A 19,682-nucleotide genomic window follows, 5' to 3' on the forward strand; every position below is an offset into this window, starting at 1 on the left:
TCTAAAGATTTTGCCCACCTAAAGAATCTACCAAAGCTTAAATTTGCTATAGAAAAGCCTGGAACCATATAATAAGGGTTTGAGGTAAAGGTTCAGCCCCCTAGGTTTAGAGAAGCCCAAAGTGTAGGGGAATTGAACTCATTCCCATTCGTAATTGATTGGGAAATCCTATCGGAGAATTGGCAAAGCTCTTGGATTTTGAATTTGTGGTTTTGGGAAACAAAAGGTGGATGCATTATTTGACACATACTAGACTTGATATAGCTAATGTAGTTGGAATTGTGGCGAGATTTCAAGAAGATCCTAAAGAGACACACCTTGCAGCAGTAGAAAGAATTTTCAAATACTTGAAAGGAATGATTATGGTTTATGGTATGACAGATCACATGATTTCACATTATGTGCGTACACTAATGCTTATTAGGCAAGAAGTGTAGATGATAGAAAGAGCACCAATGGTGGAGCATTCTTCTTGGGAAGAAGATTGGTTCTTGGCTAAGCAGGAAACATGATTGCATTTCACAAAGTACAATAGAAGTAGAGAATGTAGCAGCAACAAATAATTGTAATCAAATTATTTGGATGAAGCAGATGCTGAAGGACATTGGAATTGAGTTTACTTGACGTATTATCATACATTGTGATAACACAAATACAATATGTCAAAAAAATCCAGTTTTATATTCAAAGACAGCAAATTTCAATTAAGTATCACTTTTTGAAAGAGAAGGCAGCAGAGAAAGAAGTCAGATTGTAATATGTAAGCACAAAGGAGTAGATAGAAAACATATTTACAAAACCTTTGGTTAAGGACATATTTGAGTATTTGAGAGGTATGCTTGGGTTTATGCCTCAACCTACTTCAAAATAGTTGATGCAAAGATTGCATCAATCTAGTATGTAGCAGAGCACTATTTCCTTTGTTTGGATTGGATGCTTGATGCTTCTCCTATGAGGGAGTATCTATGCTTGAGCTGAGTCATTGAGGACTCTTGGTACTAGTATTTAACAGTGTTTTTGGACACTTTGTTGAGAGCTTGAACGAATTTTTTTGGAAGTGGTTGAACTTCGAGAATTGACATAATGATACCTTTGTCATTGATGTCAATGGGGGAGAGATGAGTGCATGAAAAACATTATACATTCCTTATGGGGGAGAGATATGAGTAATATATTGGGAAAGAACTTGATTATTTGATGTATTGTATGGTTGTGATTTGAACATGAAAAACTCTTTACAACTTGTCTAAGATTGAGATGCATGTTTACATTAATGGGCAGCATGAATAGGGGAGTAAAGGTAGATGAGGAAGAGATATATTTGGTATTCATGGTACTTAGATGTTTTTCATATATGTTGCCATCAATGCCAAAGGGGGACATTGTTAGAATGAATGCTGATGGTATTCGTATGGGGGAATATGTTAGCATTGTTGGAGACATGGTTTAGTGCTTATGTATTGCATTCATTACAGTGTTTGTCATTGATGTCAACATACACTTTTCTGTGAAGATTACTCGAATTTCAGAGATAGATGCGTTTGGTGCTGCCAACCATCAACGAGTTGGGTTTTGTGCTCATGAACATATATTTAGTAATGTGTATAGATGCTACAGTTATGTGCACAGAAAGAGATGTGAAGATATGTTAGAGTTATATAATGTTTTTTGGAGGTAGCTTTCAGAGAGAGTTCTTGGAAAGCAGCTACTAGTAAATTAGTTGTATCTTTTAGCCGAGACGGAATTGTATTCAGTGCGTTTAGAGGATGGTTAGAGAAATGTTCAAGATGCTATGTTCTAGATGACGAAATCACAATGCAGTTTGGGTTGACTCATGAAGTTTGTTTAGCATGTTGTTACTTGTGAACCGACTATTGTAAATATCTTCGAGGAAATTGTGATGTAACGTGTATTATGATGTATTAATGATGTCCTATAATACTTATTGTATATTGAGAAAGCCTCAAGACCGATTCAATACTTGTTTTAGAACATAGTATAAAGGAAAGGTCATTTTCTTGTGGATTGGTATCCAATGTGGATGGTTCTTGTTAGAGCAAAGATTGATGTTGAGGATGTATTGTGAGCTTCCAAGGAACTATATTGGCAAATAAGTTGCTGTTTAGTCAGTTCAAAACTTGGATAGATTATCCTGAAGATTGTTTGGTGAAGACAGTCTGAGGCTATTTGAACAATGGTTTCAGTTGTCCTCCTTTCAACTCCTAATCGGGTTGGCACAACTTCTAATAGGGTTGGAATCCTCTAATAAGGATTCAAAGTCTCCTAATAGGGAGTCATATGTACTGATTGTATTTCATTGGCTCCTAATAGAGTCCATCCTTTCACAAGGAACTTTTTTATTAGTATATCATCTTGTGGACATCATTCCCACTGGGATTTTCCCTTCGATCAAGGGTTTCCCTAGTTAACATATTTGATGTTATTGCGAATGGTAATCTTTCTATGCTTGTTGCATTTATTGTTTACATGTTTCAAAACTAATAAAGATATTGAGAGTTGTTTTAAATGCATAACTGATTCACACCCCCCACCTCAATTATCTTGGTGGATTTTATTTTCTAACAAGGTTTTTTGAGATGAAACACAAGGCTTAGAGCACAATTGCATGCCCTTCATTCCAAACACAGCCTGCTAATACCCAACCGTTGCCTCTGTAAGATGATTTGTAGACCCTCGATTAAGATCGCAGGTTATGGAATGGGTCCAGACGCAGCCACAGATGACAATCACAACTTTCCAACGCTACCTAGTGAACACTTCAATTTAAAACATAGGTAATCACTTCTTCCCAAGCTGCTAGTGATTTCCTAAGTGATCGATTACCACAAAAGTTAAATCCCTCCTTTGACACAGTGAATAAGAGTAAGGAGTGATGGCAAAATGTTTTTCTTAACAACAATTTGTAAAGCAACTTTTAGACAATCTCCAGAATTCAAAACCCTAAGCCAAATACCAAAGCAAGTAATATTCAATTGGGTTCAATTCCCCACAAATTCTCAACACAATTGTATTCTCCAAGCAATAGTAGTACATAAATGGTGATTCAAGGAAATTCACAAAATAATTAAATCACTATACCTCAACAATGATTCAAAAACAGTACTGAGCTTCAAACCTGTATACTTGAGTAAGGGCATATAAATCAATAACCTCGAAAAATCTTCACAATCAACATAAGTAAATAGATAATCAGATTATTTTTCCTCCATAATGAGCTCATATTTATAATCCCCCAAAGGCACTCGTTTCCCAAATGAAACTCCACTAAACACAACATCACTTTATTGTTTACTGTACAGGGTAAAAGCTTAACACGATTCAACTCATAACAGATACTTTATTCATATATGCACTTGCTGATTACAATCCAAATACAATGACACAATGATCACACCGATTACAACGATCCTTCCAAAGTCCATCTCGGACGTGTACATATACCTTTCCGAAGGGGTGACTCAAGCGTCACGCGCTTGTTCGGATACTACTCTACCCGTTGGCTACACTATACATTTTATCGACAACATCATCCCCCCCAAAAGAAAAAGTTGTCTCCGGACAACAATTACAAAATATCTAAGATAAATTAACAACAAAATACATTAACTGACTAACTACAACAAGATATATCTATTTTTGTCACATCACTTTCACATTCATCCCGTGTCTACACCAAACTGGTCTCCAAACCACGTTGCATCTGTAGCCTCTGCTAACACAATACTATCTTCTTAGCTGATATTGATAGCCACCCATGCCGCTTTCTTTGTTTCCAACTCCTGGTTACACTGAGCCAAGTGTCGCCATACTGCCTTCAACTGGATGATCAGCTCCTCCCGAGCTCTCTATGCATCCACCAAGATGGTCTCACGCCCAAACACCTACTCCGGGTGCCACCTCTGACACACAGACACTAATGCCTACAACAGTAGTTCCAGGTCTCATCAACTGGTCACACTTCCCATGACTGATATCTGCATCGACTGGGGGTCTAGAGGGCATTGCCCCCGTGGGGTCCTGGGGCTCACGATACAAGGCGGGGTCAAGGGGCAGTGCCCCTCGCTGCCAAGACCAAATTAGCACTCTGAAACTCACACAAAACTGCATGGAACACACTATTTTTGTCATTTTCTTCCGATTCCACACTCTTTCTGGTAATGGCTTGTGTTTTACTACCTTTTTGTGTCCTTCTGTTCCCTTTGGCATCATGCGTTACTCATTCTGAATTGTTTCAATTTGTCGTTTTTTTTTTTTTTTGCTCCTTCCTCTTTCTTTCTGCTGCACGGCTACATCCTCTGCATCATTCACCTGCTACAAATTCTTCTCTTGTCCATACGAATCTTTCACCCTAAATTTGTCTTGCTCTACTGCTGCATGACTCTTACTCCTTTTCTTCTTGTCTCAAAGTACTGCATCCATATGGCCCTCCTTGGTTCCTTAATCAGCTTCTGCTTTCTGACGCGTGCATCTTTAAGACTCTTTTTCTCAGCCGTACGTTGCTACTTCAATGCTCCTTACTTGCCATACGTTTGCTCTTCTCTTGGCGAACTATTCTTTTCAGCCATACATTGTACAACTTCTCATTTTATTTCCTTCCTTTGTACGGTCACAATTCTGTATGTCATTGAGACTCAAACCTATGTATTGTTTTGCTTGGGACCGTACGGTCTTTTCTTCCTTTGCACTTTATTTCCACCATATGACTTTACTTGCCCCTCATGAGTTCCCACGTACAGGCCTTTTCCTTCCTGTGTTCTATTGTTCGTACGGCTTAATTTTGTTCTTCCTATGATTCCCTCTTGATCGTATGGCTGTACTTTTATTCCTTCTATGCTTTTCCTCTTGATCGTATGGCTTGTATGCTCTTTGCAGCCTGATTTGCTCCTTGACCGTACGGTCTTTATATGGCCCACTCACTTGCAATGTTCTTGTACATGCTTCCGTAGGGTAACAATCTCCTATCCTCGTATGACTGTTTGGCTTCCAATTTTCACCAACCAATCGTCTTGAAGCCGTACGGAAATCTCTCTTCCTTCTGTGAAATGTTTCCCCTCGTATGGCTATGTTCTTTCTGTCAATGTACGGTTTTCTTGCTTTTAATCATGCTCTCCCCTGGCCGTATGGCTTCTAGCTGCTACTCTTGCTCTCTTCTAGCCGTATTGTCTTTCAAATGTGATTGTTTTTATGTCATGGCTTGTATTTTATATTCCTTCCAGGGCGTACGATAGGCTTTTAACTTCATATTGCATCTTCTAAAGCCATACGACAGACTTTTGCTCCCCAAGTTCTCTTAATTTTTTAAGATTCCCATTATATACATTTGTTTGCTGCTTCATGTTTCATAATTTTATTACTTCATACTTCTAAAATTCTAGTTTATCACTTCGGCACTTTAAACCTATCCTGACTTCAATATTTTATTATACACTATCTACATATATACATTATTCTTAGTCTTTTTTTTCCTTAATTGTTTGTCGGCGGAGGGCCATTTCTTTCACGGTATATTTTCAACTTCGATCCATTTATGACATTTGGTATTTCTTTTCCGTCTAGTGTCCACAACTTCCCGTATCTTATACGGTCCGACCCATTTGACTTTGAACTCACCAATCCTGATTTCATTCCGTCCATTATACTTCAGTACTAACTAGTCGGGTTGAAAGTTGTTTAATTTTAAGTGCTTTTGATGCCATACCTTCCACTTGTTTTGTGCAACTTCCGTGGCCCATGCTGCATAGTTCTTATTCATTTGGTACGACTTCTTCCGTATGGGTATTGCACCTTCAATCAATGGTATCCCATGGACACATAGCTTTGGTGGTACTCCTTTTAAGTCCTTATACTTCCAAGCAAAAACATCTTTGTACTCCATGAATTTTCTGAATGCTGCCGCCTTCAACACTAGGTTCCAATCATCTCCTACAAGAATGTTCTTCGGATTTTCTTCATCACCCGAGTTCATTGTTTTCACCGTAGGCTCTTCGTACTTCATTAGTTTATCTTCATTGAACGTATGGGCTAGTGTTTCATCCACCTGCGCTTCTCCCTCCTTTAGTTCACTGAGCTCCTTCGAAAACTCATTGCCTGCTTTTTCTTCCTCGACACTCAAGATATTGCAGCTTGGAAAAACCTCGTAATCTTCCATTTGCCAATGTAGTAGTCCATTTACAAAAGCTAGGTTGTCATCAGTTGACCCTCCTAATCTCAGCACACCTTCTTCATTTGGTTCCATCCTCTTTTTCCCTTCGTCGTCACTCTCGCCTTCGGCTTCTCCTTCAGAGTCCGACGACACTGCTTCTCCTACCATTTGCATATGCAAATCAATTATGAATCTATTGCCTCCTTGCTCCATGGATAGGGTGTTCCTTTTTCAATTATGTTTTACCTTAGCTTGCACCAGCCATCCCCATCCCAGGATGGCGTCGTACCCTCTTCTCTTCAGTGGAATGACCACAAAATCCAGTATTAAGGGTTGTGTCCCAATTGTTATCGGCTGTGCCATCAAAGTTTCCAATAGCTTTATCCCATGTTGATCTGCTGTAAGTAATTGGAAAGTAGGTGGCCATAGTGTTGGTTGTCCAAGTTTTTTCCAAACATCTTCCAGCAACACGTTCACCCCTGATCCTCCATCTACTATTGTATCCGTCAGCACAGTACCCAGAATGCCCATCTCTACCACTGTCGGGTGTCTACCTGTCGTAATTGCCAACAACATCGGGTCTGTTGCTGCTGCCATTGTTTCCTTACTATCCTTTGCTTCCTTCGTCACCCTCGGGGACGGCGTCATATTTATAATAGCCGTATGCAACTGTGGCATCGTGAGAAGGTCATTCAGTTTAATCGGCACTTCCATTTGCATTATCTGTTTCACCATGCTTTGTTCCGCCAAGTTCCTTTTTGATGTTTCGGCAGTGTCCTTCACTTGTAGTTTCTTTTCTTTTCATCTGCTTTTCTATTTCCGTTCGAGCTTTTTGTAACCTTTCCTTCTCTTCTTCCGCATTCGGATATTTTGCTTTCCTCACCTGTTCCCGTGTGATCGCCAGTACCTTCTCATCACACGTTTCAATACTTAATAGATTTACGCCTTGCTTAGGACATTTTGAATCCTCATGGTCCCTTGGACCACACCATTTGCACAGTAGCTGTGGCGTCTCCTTCGTAGGACAGTCCCTAATGAAGCGACCCCAAAGATTGCATGCCTTGCACTGTATAATCGGCCGTCCGCTTGCATCGTACTGTATTCTACTCCGGCCTTCATTATTATTATTGTTTCCACCCCTTCCGCGTCTATTATTATTTCGATATCCACCCGAAGTGGCATCGTTGCTCGTGTTATTGCTATTATTGGACGCCTCTTGCATTAGTAACACCTGCTAGTGTCCTTTTGCTTTCAAGTTAAATGGACACTCCTTCAGTGAATGTCCCGCTACCTAGCATATGTCACAAAATTGCTTCTTCGGGCATGAACCCTTCGTACGGCCATCCTCCTTGCAATTTGTGCACCACAGTTCTCCTTTCACGGTGTCCAGATTCTTTTTAAATTCTTGAATTCTTTCATCATTCAAAGCGTGTTTTTCTATAATGCTTTCACCTTCTTGTTCGACTCTTCATTGCTACTGCTACTCTCCGAGGATGAATCATTCAAATCAAAAGATTTATGCTTTTTCTTCTTACTCGTCTTTTGTTCACTTTCCAAATCCATAGCACGAGTATACGCGTCGGTGTACAACGACGGTGGTACAATCTTTATTTTCTTTTTTAAGAGCCGGCTGTAGCCCCTCCACAAACCACTGCTTTTTCAAACCATCTATTGGTTGACTCTCCATCTTTCCAATCAGTTCTTTTAATCGTCTAGCATAAGTCCGGACTGTTTCATTCTTTCCTTGTTTAGTACTGTATATTTCTGCCACTATTTCATTATCATCTCGGAGCAATCTGAATTTTGCTATGAATTCTTTTTTAACATTTTCTCATGTATTGAGTTTCTGAGGACTAGTATCTGAAAACCAATCTATCGCCACACCCTGCAGGGTCGTTGGAAATTGTCTCACTCAGTTGTCCTCATCCGTTACACCATTCACCATCCATATGGGTTCGCACGTTTTACAATGTCTGATAGGGTCTGCTGAACCATCACCATGAAACTTGGGTAATTTCTCTTTAGGACTTGCCATCGTTACTTTCCTTTGATTCTGAGGTACTTGTGTACCCACGCTGTTATGAGCTCCCGCGCTGTTCTAAACTCTCGCGTTGTTCTAGTCTTCCACGCTGTTCTGTATGACAGTCTTGTTTCCAACAACCGCGTTGTCTGGTGAAAAGTTTTCAAGTGATGTTCTATTCTCCGCCTGTATCCATTCGTCCGGTGTATCAGGAACGAAGAGATCACTCCACGCTCGTGCTCCCTCGGCACTCTGAGCCGTGCGAGTTGCTTCCCTTCCGTTCGGATACTCTCCCCTCAGCGTATATAGGTTAAGGAACTCTTCCCTTGTTTCTTTCACCAAATTTAAGCGTTGTCGAGTCTCCTCCAACAATTCCTCGGCACTCCTTAGCCTACTAGGTGAGTGCACTCCCTCTGTCTGTGCCCCTTCACCCCTTTGGTCCCCTCGGCAATCTACAGAAGCCTTTGCTTGCGCTCTGCTTGCTGTGCTAGAATTAAAACTTCTTGCGCTGTATGTAGTTCATCCTTATCTTTCACCTTGTTCCTATCCTTATTACGCAAATTTGGCATTAATCTTCATATCATTCCTTCGTTCCAGGTCCGTCTGGCAATAGCGCCAAATGTTTACCGTATAAGGTAAAAGCTTAACACGTGTAACACGATTCAACTCAGAACAGATACTTTATTCATATATGCACTTGCTGATTACAATCCGAATACAATGACTACAATGATCACACTGATTACAACGATGCTTCCAAAGTCCATCTCGGACGTGTACATATACCTTTCCGAAGGGGTGATTCAAGTGTCACGCGCCCGTTCGAATACTACTCTACCCGTCGGCTACACTATACATCTTACCAACAACATTTATAACATAGAATAATAATAAAGTGCATTTATAATAATATAAACTTTAATAATCAACTAATAAATATGAGCTCACACAATAAATAGTCCCATCCACTACAGGTGATGACCAATTGCCAATGCCTGCCAAATATAGCAATTGCTTGAATTGGACTTACTAAAAATAGTATATCCACAATTGAGACCCTTAAATCTCCTTCTCAACTCATGAGGGTCACTATGATGAACTAATTGAATCAACTGCAGAAGCTTGCAAAAAATGGGGACATTACATTGTATTATTGATGTGGTCAGTGGATGTGAACTTGATGAGATCAAAGCAAAAGATGACGTTCGAAATGTTTTGAGGACTTCAAAGAAACTGTATTGGCAAAGAAGTTTTTGTATTGGTTTGTTCACCCTTGGATATGTTATCCTAAAGATGTATATTGTGGAACAGTTTCAAAGCAATTTGGATAGTGGCTTCAGTTGACTTCCTATGTTGGAATCATTTAATATGGATTCAAAGTCTCCTAATAGGTATTGTATGTAATTGGCTCTTAACAGGGTCACATCCTTTGCAAGGAATTTTTTTATTAGTACATCATCTTGTGGGCATTATTCCTAGTGGGGTTTGCCCTTTGATCAAAGGTTTCCCTAGTTAACAAATTTTGTGTTATTGTGCATGATTCTCATCTTGTGGTTGTTGCATATATTGGTTATAAGATTTGGATTTGATAAGATAAATTTAAGTTGTTTTAGTACACAACTGATTCACCTCCCCATCCCCCCTCTCAGTTTTTTTGGTAGACTTTACTTTCTAACATTTTAGTGCATTGAGATTTGCTGCATCTCCTCTTGACTTTGATAGGGTCATGCTATCATGGTGTGATGTATTGATTTGATATGTATACGCTCTGTTTAAGTTTTTGTTTTTATTTTCTATGATGTGCAAAAATCCAGTATCAATCTTCTATATGTCATTAATGCATTCATTTTCAGGTGCCAAAGTTGTGATTGTTTCTGTTGCCATTGACTTGTCACCTTGTGTATTTCCCAAAACCCAGTATTCTTTAAAAGAAATTTCCAAATTTAGTAAAAGTTGACAGTATTCTTCTTTTTTTTGCAGGCAAAGTGAAAGGCAAATAGGGGCAGAGAAACATGGTATTTCTTCTGGAAAAAAAAGATGCAGAGGAATGGTGTTATAGAGGCGAGGGTGCAGCCAATGTTGTAATGAGCTATCATGGGATATCACCAGAATTTGTACAACCTTATCTCACCATAGTTTGTTTTTACTTTGTTTCTATGTTTTTCCTATTATAAATAATTTGGATAACATTTAGGCATGTTAGTTGTACTCTGTTTTTCTCTAGTTTTCATTTACCATGTTGAATAATGTATTAGAGAATTTTGTGGATCCTAGAATAGGTATGCTGATAGTCTCTTCTTTTATAATTAAAACTTGGTATATGCATTTTTCTTTCCTAGTTTGTTGTCAGGAACTCCTTTTTCATTTTAAGAAGCAAGTGCCCCTTTGCAGGTTGGAAAAATACTGCGTGTGCAGAAGGCTTCTCCAGATAAGCTTGGTGACGGTAGCTCAGAAAAAAATGCTTCACTTTTGTCTGTTGAAGAGCAAGTGCTGTGGTCTGAGCTGCGAGAAGTTGTTCCATCAAACTCTAAAGAGATTCTAGCCAAGGGATATGCACAACATGTCATAGGTCCTTTATTAGGTTCTGATCATGTTGATCCTGGGGTATGTTCTGTGCCAGATTTATGTTCCTAATATTTGAAAAACTATATTGCTATAACATGACTATGCTTGTTTTCATCTGCATTCATAAAGTCAAGATTTAATTGAGCAACTTCTATTTTGAGTAATTTCTTAATTGTCCTGAAATACTGCATGGGATTTCCTCTGATGAATGCAATTTTCTTTTGATTTGTTTATATATGCATTTCAGAAGTTTTTAAGAGGCCTAATTTTTTACCAACTCATGTCTTAATACCACAGGATCAAATGTAAGAAGTCTATCCATGAATGAGTTATTAAGTTTGTCTATGACTTCTGTTAGAATAGAGATGACATGCTAATTAGTTATGCTGTATGCCTGACTATTTATTATGTGAGTCAGCTTGACCAAGGGATTTCTTTTTCTGTTGGTTGAGAATTTGCTTGATTTTATAACATTATTTTCTTTTCAATTGTTAATTATCCTAGTGTAAGTGTTTTTATCACACACTATTGAATTTATCTAGGTCAATCAATCAGATGCAATCAGTTAAGCACAATTAACCTTGACCAAAAAGTTGTGATTGATAGTTGAAACAAATATTAAATGCTAAAATTAATCTACTAAAGGCACTACTTAGCTTGACAATTGATAATGGGAAGGTGATGTCCCAGATGTCAATAACTGATTCACCTTGGTTCAGGATTTTAAATTGTACTCCCAGTGATGAAGATCTCAACTTCTGAAAATTGACTGCCTGTCCCTCTGGTTTAAACCTGCAATTGGAGAGCTAATCTTTGTGAATGCAGACCTGATTTAAAACTCGTGGATCTGAATTGGCAGGGTGTGGTCCAATCTATTTCACCTGCCTTGAATTTGATATGTGAGCTGGTGTAAGGACGAGACTGCATTTGTGAACACTTTTAGTGAATTTTCTGAATCGTGGAGTCAATTGTCTCTATTCAAATCCCTGACAGAACAGCTTTACTGCTCTTATTGAGATGATTGAGAATAGAAGCCAAACAGGCAATGGGCCTAGGATGAAGTGATGTTTGATTATATGCTAAATTCAGAATTTTCCTACGCATATTGAAATTTAGATGTGCTCAATGAATTTTCCGTTGATTTTCAAAAGAACGAGTGAATGCCTTTAAATATCATTGGAGCAAAAATTATTTAGGGAATTAATTGGCAAAACAAAAGTAAAAGATTTTTTGAAAAAAATGGAAAAAATCAGGGAAAAATCAGATTTTAGAACAAACTGTCTTTTTATAAAACTTAAGGTCATGTCCATAACATAGAGATAAAGAGAGCAAATAAAATAGAGATCAACTCATGAATTGTAGATAATAGATTTTGTTATTTCTATTCATATATCTGATTGCATAGGTAAATATTCAGTTAACTTGAGGGCAGTCACCAAATAGTTGCCCAAGTCTGAGATCAAATATTAAGTCTATGAACTAACTGAGATCAAAATGAGCTACAGAAATTTGATTTTATTGTTTATATAGTATCGCTGATTGCACAGGCAAATATTCAGTTAACTTTTTAAGAGGGCAGTCACCAAATAGCTATCTAAGTCCAAGATCAGGTATTAGCCAAGTCTATGAAGTAACTGATAAATTTATCAGACTTTTTAAGAGGACAGCCACGAAATAGTTGTCTAAGTCTCAGATTAAATATTAGCTTAGTCTATGAAGTAACAGAGATCAAAATTTATCAGACAGCAACCTATCCACTGTTAAGCTTTTATATAATGTGGAGACCATTTGGAAGTGATCCAAGACTTTCATTGTGATTGAGGTAAGGAGTTTTGTAGGGTAGTTACAATATTTGAGAAAGCTTAACAAATCATATTCCACAATTGCAATGCTTAATATTCCATAATGGCAATTGGTAAGCCCTTATATGGGGTACAATTCAACAAAAGACATTTGATGGAGTTAAAAGATTAGCAAGCCACTGGTTTTGGTAACTACTATTTTAGTTGGAGACCATCATTAATGATAAAATTAAATATATTAATTATCATATGCATACATATGAAAAATTGAAAATATCAATTATGTATTAAGAATAAATATATAAATTTTAAATTTTAAAGTAATTTTTTTTTTAATACTATTAATATATATTTATAGTCAATAATAATTTAAATTTTGAAACTACTTTATAATATTAATTGTGAACTATAGGGGTGCTGCTTCCTGATTAAAGGGCCATCTTTAATAATAATGCATAAAAGTTATAACTTTAAAATTAGTGAATAAATATTGATTATATATTTGATCGCATTAGAGTCCATGGGGCGAGGCGTGCAGAGAGCTTGGGTCATTTAAACTGTGATTTAGAACAAATTCATTAGCTGCTTCAAGACTATCTCACGTGGCCCCCACAATTTAGGACGATAGAGGCCCTTCCTAAGTCGGTTGATGACTGACTGTCATTGCTTCTCCCGCTCCTTTGTTTAGGGTTTTCTAGAGGATGGAAAAAAAACTGGAGGGACAAAATAACAAATTCTTTCTGTGCTAATTCCATATTGACTTCGCTTTCATCCTGGAATCAACCCTATTTCTGAGTGATTTGTCAATTTCGTGAGTTTGTCTAGGGTTTCCTATGTTTTTGCAATGATATGTCTTTTTGCCATTTTATAGGGAGCTTAGTATGATTTTAATGTGCCTCTAAAATGCAAAGTAGTTATTGAAAATCAAGTCAACGATTGGTCAACAATTTTTTCATGAACCTGGATTTTTCCAGGAAAAAAATCAACTGGCTCTAGAACTCGGGATATATTGGGTATAATCAGGATTATTTGCAGATTATGCTTCTATGTTAAACACAGTATCCAAGTGCACAAATCAACTTTATACGCACTAAGTTTGCTCGTAGCTGCTAGCAGTCAGTAGTGAGTAGTTTGAATTAAAAATTTTAAAAGTGAAGGACAGAGATCTGCGAGTGCAGAAATAACCTTAGTTGGGTCCACACCTGCAAATTCAATTGAGGTGGTGAATATAAACTTCAGCATCAGTGATGCAACTTTGGGAATTGTTGATGAAGGGGATCAGGATATAAATCAAAATGTGTTGAGCCAATTTCATTCACAGTTGTGCCAATTGTAAGCTGGTTATTACATTTACAAAACTAATCAAACCAGGTCCCAGACAAATTTTTACCATTACATATTGCGCTCACTTTGATGTACATGTGAGCAACTAGGTGGATGCACATCAAAGTAACCTTGTACTGCATATTTTAAAACAGTAAAACGATAAGTGATTTGTTTAAAGCAACACATCATTATTTGAAATATATCTATCTTGAGTGCTCTGTTGAAACTTGTGAATCAGAGGAAATATGCAAGGAGTAGCTTTTTTCAAATATTTTTAAATACGTATAGACCACAACTTGCATTGAAAATTCACTCTCCTGAAACTAGTAAAATAAAGAGAGAACAATTAAATATTTCCCTTTTTACGGAAATTGATACAAAACTCTGGCTGCAGATAAGGACATGACTTTGTAGGTAGTTCAATGAGAGAGGACTCCATTTGTGTGTCAATGTTACTCTGGAGTAGCAGCTAGAGATACCACTCCTAAACAGTAGTTGCTCCTAGCTTTGTTACTAGTTTCTTGACCAAACGGAAACTACTACTACCATTATCACAATACCAACAAACTATTCTCTAAGTCACAACAATACCAATTCATATTCAAAGCAATATATAGGAACTGTGAGACACTTCACTTTCATGCAAACTCACTAGATTAACAATGGCAGTACATAGAAAGAGAAGAACATAAAGGAGCTGGGAATTAAAAGAAAAAAAGAAGAAGCTGCTGCCATGCAGCTGGAGTTCCTAGCTTTGTCGAAACAGAATATATGTAGAAAACATTTGAGCGTTACAGGAAATAATTGATTGCAGTGGCTGATTGCAATGTATGATTAAGGAAACAGTTGTTTTGTGCATTGGAGTGGAATTAAAATGTTGATTAGCCTCTATGTTGTATTGAAATGTTGTACTGAATTTATGTTTGAAGGAATCCAAAGTTCAAACCCAACAATTACGGATCATTCGGGCTTCAAAAGTGAAAATTTGATAATAGGTTTTGGAGTAGACCACTTTGCAATGATGGTTTATGACCCTTTTCATCTTTTTCTGTAGCCAATACCTTTGTCAGCTTTTCTGTTTAATTTGAAGTCTGCCTTATGCGTCTTTGTTTTGATGCTATTTAATATGCAAATTGTTATTTCAAGTGGCAATATTCATCTTTCTGTAGCTTGTTTAATCTAATGTCTAAAATTTGGAAAACATTTGAGTTGTTGCAGACACCTGTTCATGTTTCAAAGGATTTTTTAGAAGCTTTGGATCAAAACATTTATAAGAAACGTCCAAAATGGAGGATTAGAGATACCAGGATTAATCTCCAGAGTGGCTATGCACTTCTCATCTCAGATCATGCATCCTTTTCACAAGGTAGATTTCTATTCGTGTGGAAGTTTCTCTCATTTAATTTGTTGTTCTTTCAACTCTTTTTATAGCATCATTTCTCATTTCAAAAATATTTCTCCATTTTCTATCGCTAAATGCGCCAAGGTATATTTCTGAATTTGTGAAACTGTCATCTTTTTCATAAGATATGATCATATTGCTCTGGATTTTTGTTTCATTTTGTTTCTCTCATTTTAACTCTTTTTGCTCTATAAATCAGTCCTTTTTTTAATGCTGCCTTGTATCAATAAACATTTTTGAGAGGTATTCCCCAACCCACCAATATGTCTCCGTAAATGACTTCATATTTTTCATAACACTGTCACATACGTGATATCTTTGTTTCAAGCGTTTTGCTGTTAATATAGCATCAAATTCTCAGTTGGATATCACTTCTGAGGAATTTTACCAACAAACATTGTGGGATAGCACAATTTTTATCTCTGCTATTTTTGAAGTGAACTTAGTTCTCCTCTTAAATTGTTCTCCATTTGAATTGACAGATCTTGATGGTGCTGCACCATGTATCTCTGTAGAAATCAAGGTAATCTTTCCTATCTTAATATTAAAACAATTTTTTTCATTCTTCAACTGCTTACAATTTCTTTCCAGGATATATGTGGTATACCGAATATCCTTTTTAATCTACACTATTGTGTTCTTTTTGGTTAAACATAAATTTCCTATTTCAAATTACAAATATTATTGTCAATATTCAACGTTCTTTATGTACATTTTTACACGTTGACTAAAAAAAATTTACGAATGTTCTGTTTGATGCCACATTGGTGACATTTTACTCAAATCTTTGGAAGGCAGCCGAAATGTGGGTTTCTTCCTTGTTCAAGGTTCATATCATCAGAGAATCAGCTGAAAAAGACTGTATCTCGATTTGCAATGCATCAACATCTAAAGTTATTCCAACAAGAGGTGAAACATTATCCTGGATTCCCTTAAAAAAGCAACATATATGTATTTCCTCCAAACATATATGTATTTCCTCCAAATTAAGTATGAACTATGAATCACTGAAGGAAATCAGAGGGGATTATGCTTCCAACTTTCTTGTAGAGTTGCAGTGTTGATGTTATGTTATAATGGATTTTCCTTTACTCCAGGTAGCCAGTATCAGCAAATATTGTCCAATAGACTTGTTCTCTGAATCACGTGACAGAATCCGTCAAGCAATTGGGAGACTTTTGGAAACCCCTCAAAATAATTTACGGATATTTTTGAATGGCTCGTTGGTATGTGGTGGATTGGGAGGTTATGCAGAGGAAGGCTTGCTTAACGGTTCCATCACTGAACAGACAGTCCAAAACTTGGAAGACGCACTCGAGAATGTAATGACATGCCAAAAGGGAGAGCGAATGACATGCTTCAAGGATCTTATCACAGAATCTCTTCTCAAAACTAGAATGTTGAGCTAGAATGTTGAGCAAGCTTCTTGATGTTCAGAAGATGGACCTTTATGACATTGAAGGTGCAATCCATGCATATTTCAATATCATTGGGAAACCATGCCAGATATGCACTTCTTCTTCAGTCGAGTCAGATAATCAAATGCAAAATCATACCCATGATTATTTTACCTCTCTTTCACTTGAGGAAAGCAGAAAGATTGTCCGTGATTTTCTGGTATCCACAACTGCAAAAGATTGTAGTTTAATGCTCACTTTCCAGCCCGTGAATCATGATGCCACATATGTAAATTCATTAGATGGAAATAATATGATGCACTTTACAGCAACTAAACAAACATTTCGCTTCAAGGTTTGGAAAAAGTCTCATTCATTTTCTTCAAACTGTACCAGAATTTGAGTTAGATAAGCTAATTTTAACATAAATTTATGAGGTTAGTGATGCTAATATTGTAAGGTCAAAAATATTGACCTATGAGAAGACATTGATTTTTTATTTTTAATCCCACTAAAAACTTCAAACATGTCAGCCCGAGGGTTAATTAATCATCCAGTTGTTTGTAATTAAGTCATCGACGAACTAACATAACTTGTTGCTATTAACTGTATTTGCAGGCTTATTATGTAGACTTGGATTTGAAGCGCTTGGAAAAAATGACCCACTATTACAAATTGGATCAGAAAATAGTAAGTATTTACAGCAGAAGGGATGAGACAAATGGGAGTTCAAATCGTGAAGCTTCTAAAGTCTGTGAACCAGTTTGATTGGCCTTTTCACATCATTGTTGAGTGAAAAATAGAAATATGCGTCTCATTGGCATTTTTTATGTAAGCAGAAGCAGACATGGCAGGTGCTATGCCAGGGCAACCAAGAGATGAAGCCATTCATGTGCATCATTTTATATCATAATTGCCACAAAGTGATCAAAACTAGTAGTTTCCTTAACCTCCAGTGTGGAAAAAGTGTTTATTTTCTTTGTAGGTAATTTGGACAAATAAATTGTCTGCGCTCTGCCAAAACCTGTGCAATGTCCAGGTCACGTTTTCCGGATGCCATCACTGACAATTCATTGTAAGTGCGTTCCACAAAGGATGTAGACAGTACCTGCTTATAGGATATATAATGAAAGTATGCTGATCCATGCATATGTTTTTAGACTAGCACTTGCACCCATTAGAGGTGAAAAGCCAAGAGGTATTTGAGTGGAAATTGTAATTGAAACTTTACATTATATAAGGTAGTGCATAATAGTTTAGATCTACTAGTATGTATCATTGTTAAAGGTAATTTATCTAAGTCAATAAGATTCCTTGAACAGATAACATTTATTATTTTAGATGAGTTAAAGTAACATTAGCATTAAAATGCATTTAAAAATGTTAGAGGATTTATTTTTAACAATTATGTACCAAAATTTTCTTTTCTAGATCAAGTGTCCAAGCGTAAGAGAAAATGTTGTAATTGATTAGCAATACTATTTTTGACAAATTAAAGAAAGGGAATTTTAGAATGGAGAGGACTTTAAAAGTGAGTAGAGAAAATTTAATAAGAATGTTGTATGGATTATTGGATTATTTTTCATTACAAAGTCCAAGATATGGAGGTGTGGATGTGTTTTATATATATATATATATATAATCATTTTTTTTTAATATAAAGAGAGCCATAATAAATTTAAAAAAATTCATAAATTCTAATAACATTCATAAGATGATAAATAAATAATAAATAAATTTTGATGAAGAAGTAAATATATGCTATTTGAGTCATCAATGTATTTGGAAGACAAGTTTACCCTTACAAGAACAATGAAAAATTGATGAAACATGATATATTCATTTTTGGATGTGGCTATCCTCCATCTAAACTGCACAGTTGACCAATTTTAAAAAATTGAAAACATCATGGATTTCTCTGAAAATTTCAGCGTTTGATCTTCATGATCTATGTAGTTTGTAGTCAGAAACAACAAAACATTTGGAAAAAATCACCACGTTTTCATGAATTTGGAAAAAAAGAAAAAGATAATCTTTGTTTTGTCTTTAGTGCATTTTGGATGGAGATTAGCCTATCCCATTTATTTTTGCTATCACTATGAAAGACAATTCACCAAGATAAAATAAGCTACACTAATATAGAAGATGTAAAGATATAAAGAGATCTCTCAACCCGATAATTTATTTGGGAATTCTTGATAGGAATTAGTTGATTAAGAAAAGCTTAATCATGTGGTCAAATGATGTTCAAATAAAAAGAGAAAATGATAATGTCCTGAATAACATAATAAAGTAAAAGATTTAGTTAAAGTTGGCTTTGATGCTAAGCTAGAAATCTAATATATGTATATTGGCATTCAAATATTAAATAAGCTTAATTATTGAAATAATTATGGGTTTACAATTTGAATAATCTATTTTATAGCATAAATTAAACTTCTATTTTATTACACTTCAAAAGAGGGGTAAACCAACAAATTTAATGTTATAGTCTTTAACTCTAGATCTATATCGTTGAAAAAAATTGGAACAAACAATAGGTGTCTAATTGAAGTCATCCACATTGTAGCGACAACATAAATGCCTATATTTACTACACAAAAATAGGGTCAAAGAAAAATCTTTAATGTGCAAGGGTTCGAAGTATAGATCATAAAAAGTATAAATTAATTCTAAAACTATTAATACAATTAAATTTTAACATATCTTGATAAAACATAAAAGATAGGAATGGGTGATTGTGATAAAATTAGAGAAACCAACTTCCAAAACATTATTTATGTAAAAGGGGTGCCACTAGTTAAGATCTTGGGAAACAACACAAAGAACTACAATAACATCATACTACATATGATTCATATAGTCTTGAAATAAACACACAAGGAACTACATATACACTGAATTATCTACAATTAATATATCCTTGAAATGCACAATGAATATTAGTTAGGATTAGTGCCTTGTCCATAGCAATAATTAAAATACATTTCCATTTGAAAGTACAAAA

The 19,682-nt window shown here is 36.2% G+C and overlaps 1 protein-coding gene across 1 annotated transcript in view; it reads left to right on the plus strand.

Annotated features, from left to right (window-relative positions):
* The window catches only part of LOC149571479 (inositol-pentakisphosphate 2-kinase-like), a 48,789-nt gene extending 30,849 nt beyond the window's left edge, over nt 1-17,940 (plus strand). The window contains 8 exon segments of the mRNA XM_089812997.1: nt 10,164-10,297; nt 10,575-10,787; nt 15,095-15,242; nt 15,761-15,801; nt 16,077-16,187; nt 16,376-16,672; nt 16,674-17,030; nt 17,294-17,940. Coding sequence (XP_089669123.1) covers nt 10,196-10,297; nt 10,575-10,787; nt 15,095-15,242; nt 15,761-15,801; nt 16,077-16,187; nt 16,376-16,672; nt 16,674-17,030; nt 17,294-17,443 — 1,419 coding nt within the window. The 5' untranslated portion in view covers nt 10,164-10,195 and the 3' untranslated portion in view covers nt 17,444-17,940.
* Nucleotides 17,941-19,682: the final 1,742 nt, after the last annotated feature.

Source organism: Cupressus sempervirens, chromosome 2 (genome assembly GCF_028749045.1).
Source record: "Cupressus sempervirens isolate cs-2001-9-10 chromosome 2, ASM2874904v1, whole genome shotgun sequence".
Classification (NCBI taxonomy): Eukaryota; Viridiplantae; Streptophyta; class Pinopsida; order Cupressales; family Cupressaceae; genus Cupressus; species Cupressus sempervirens.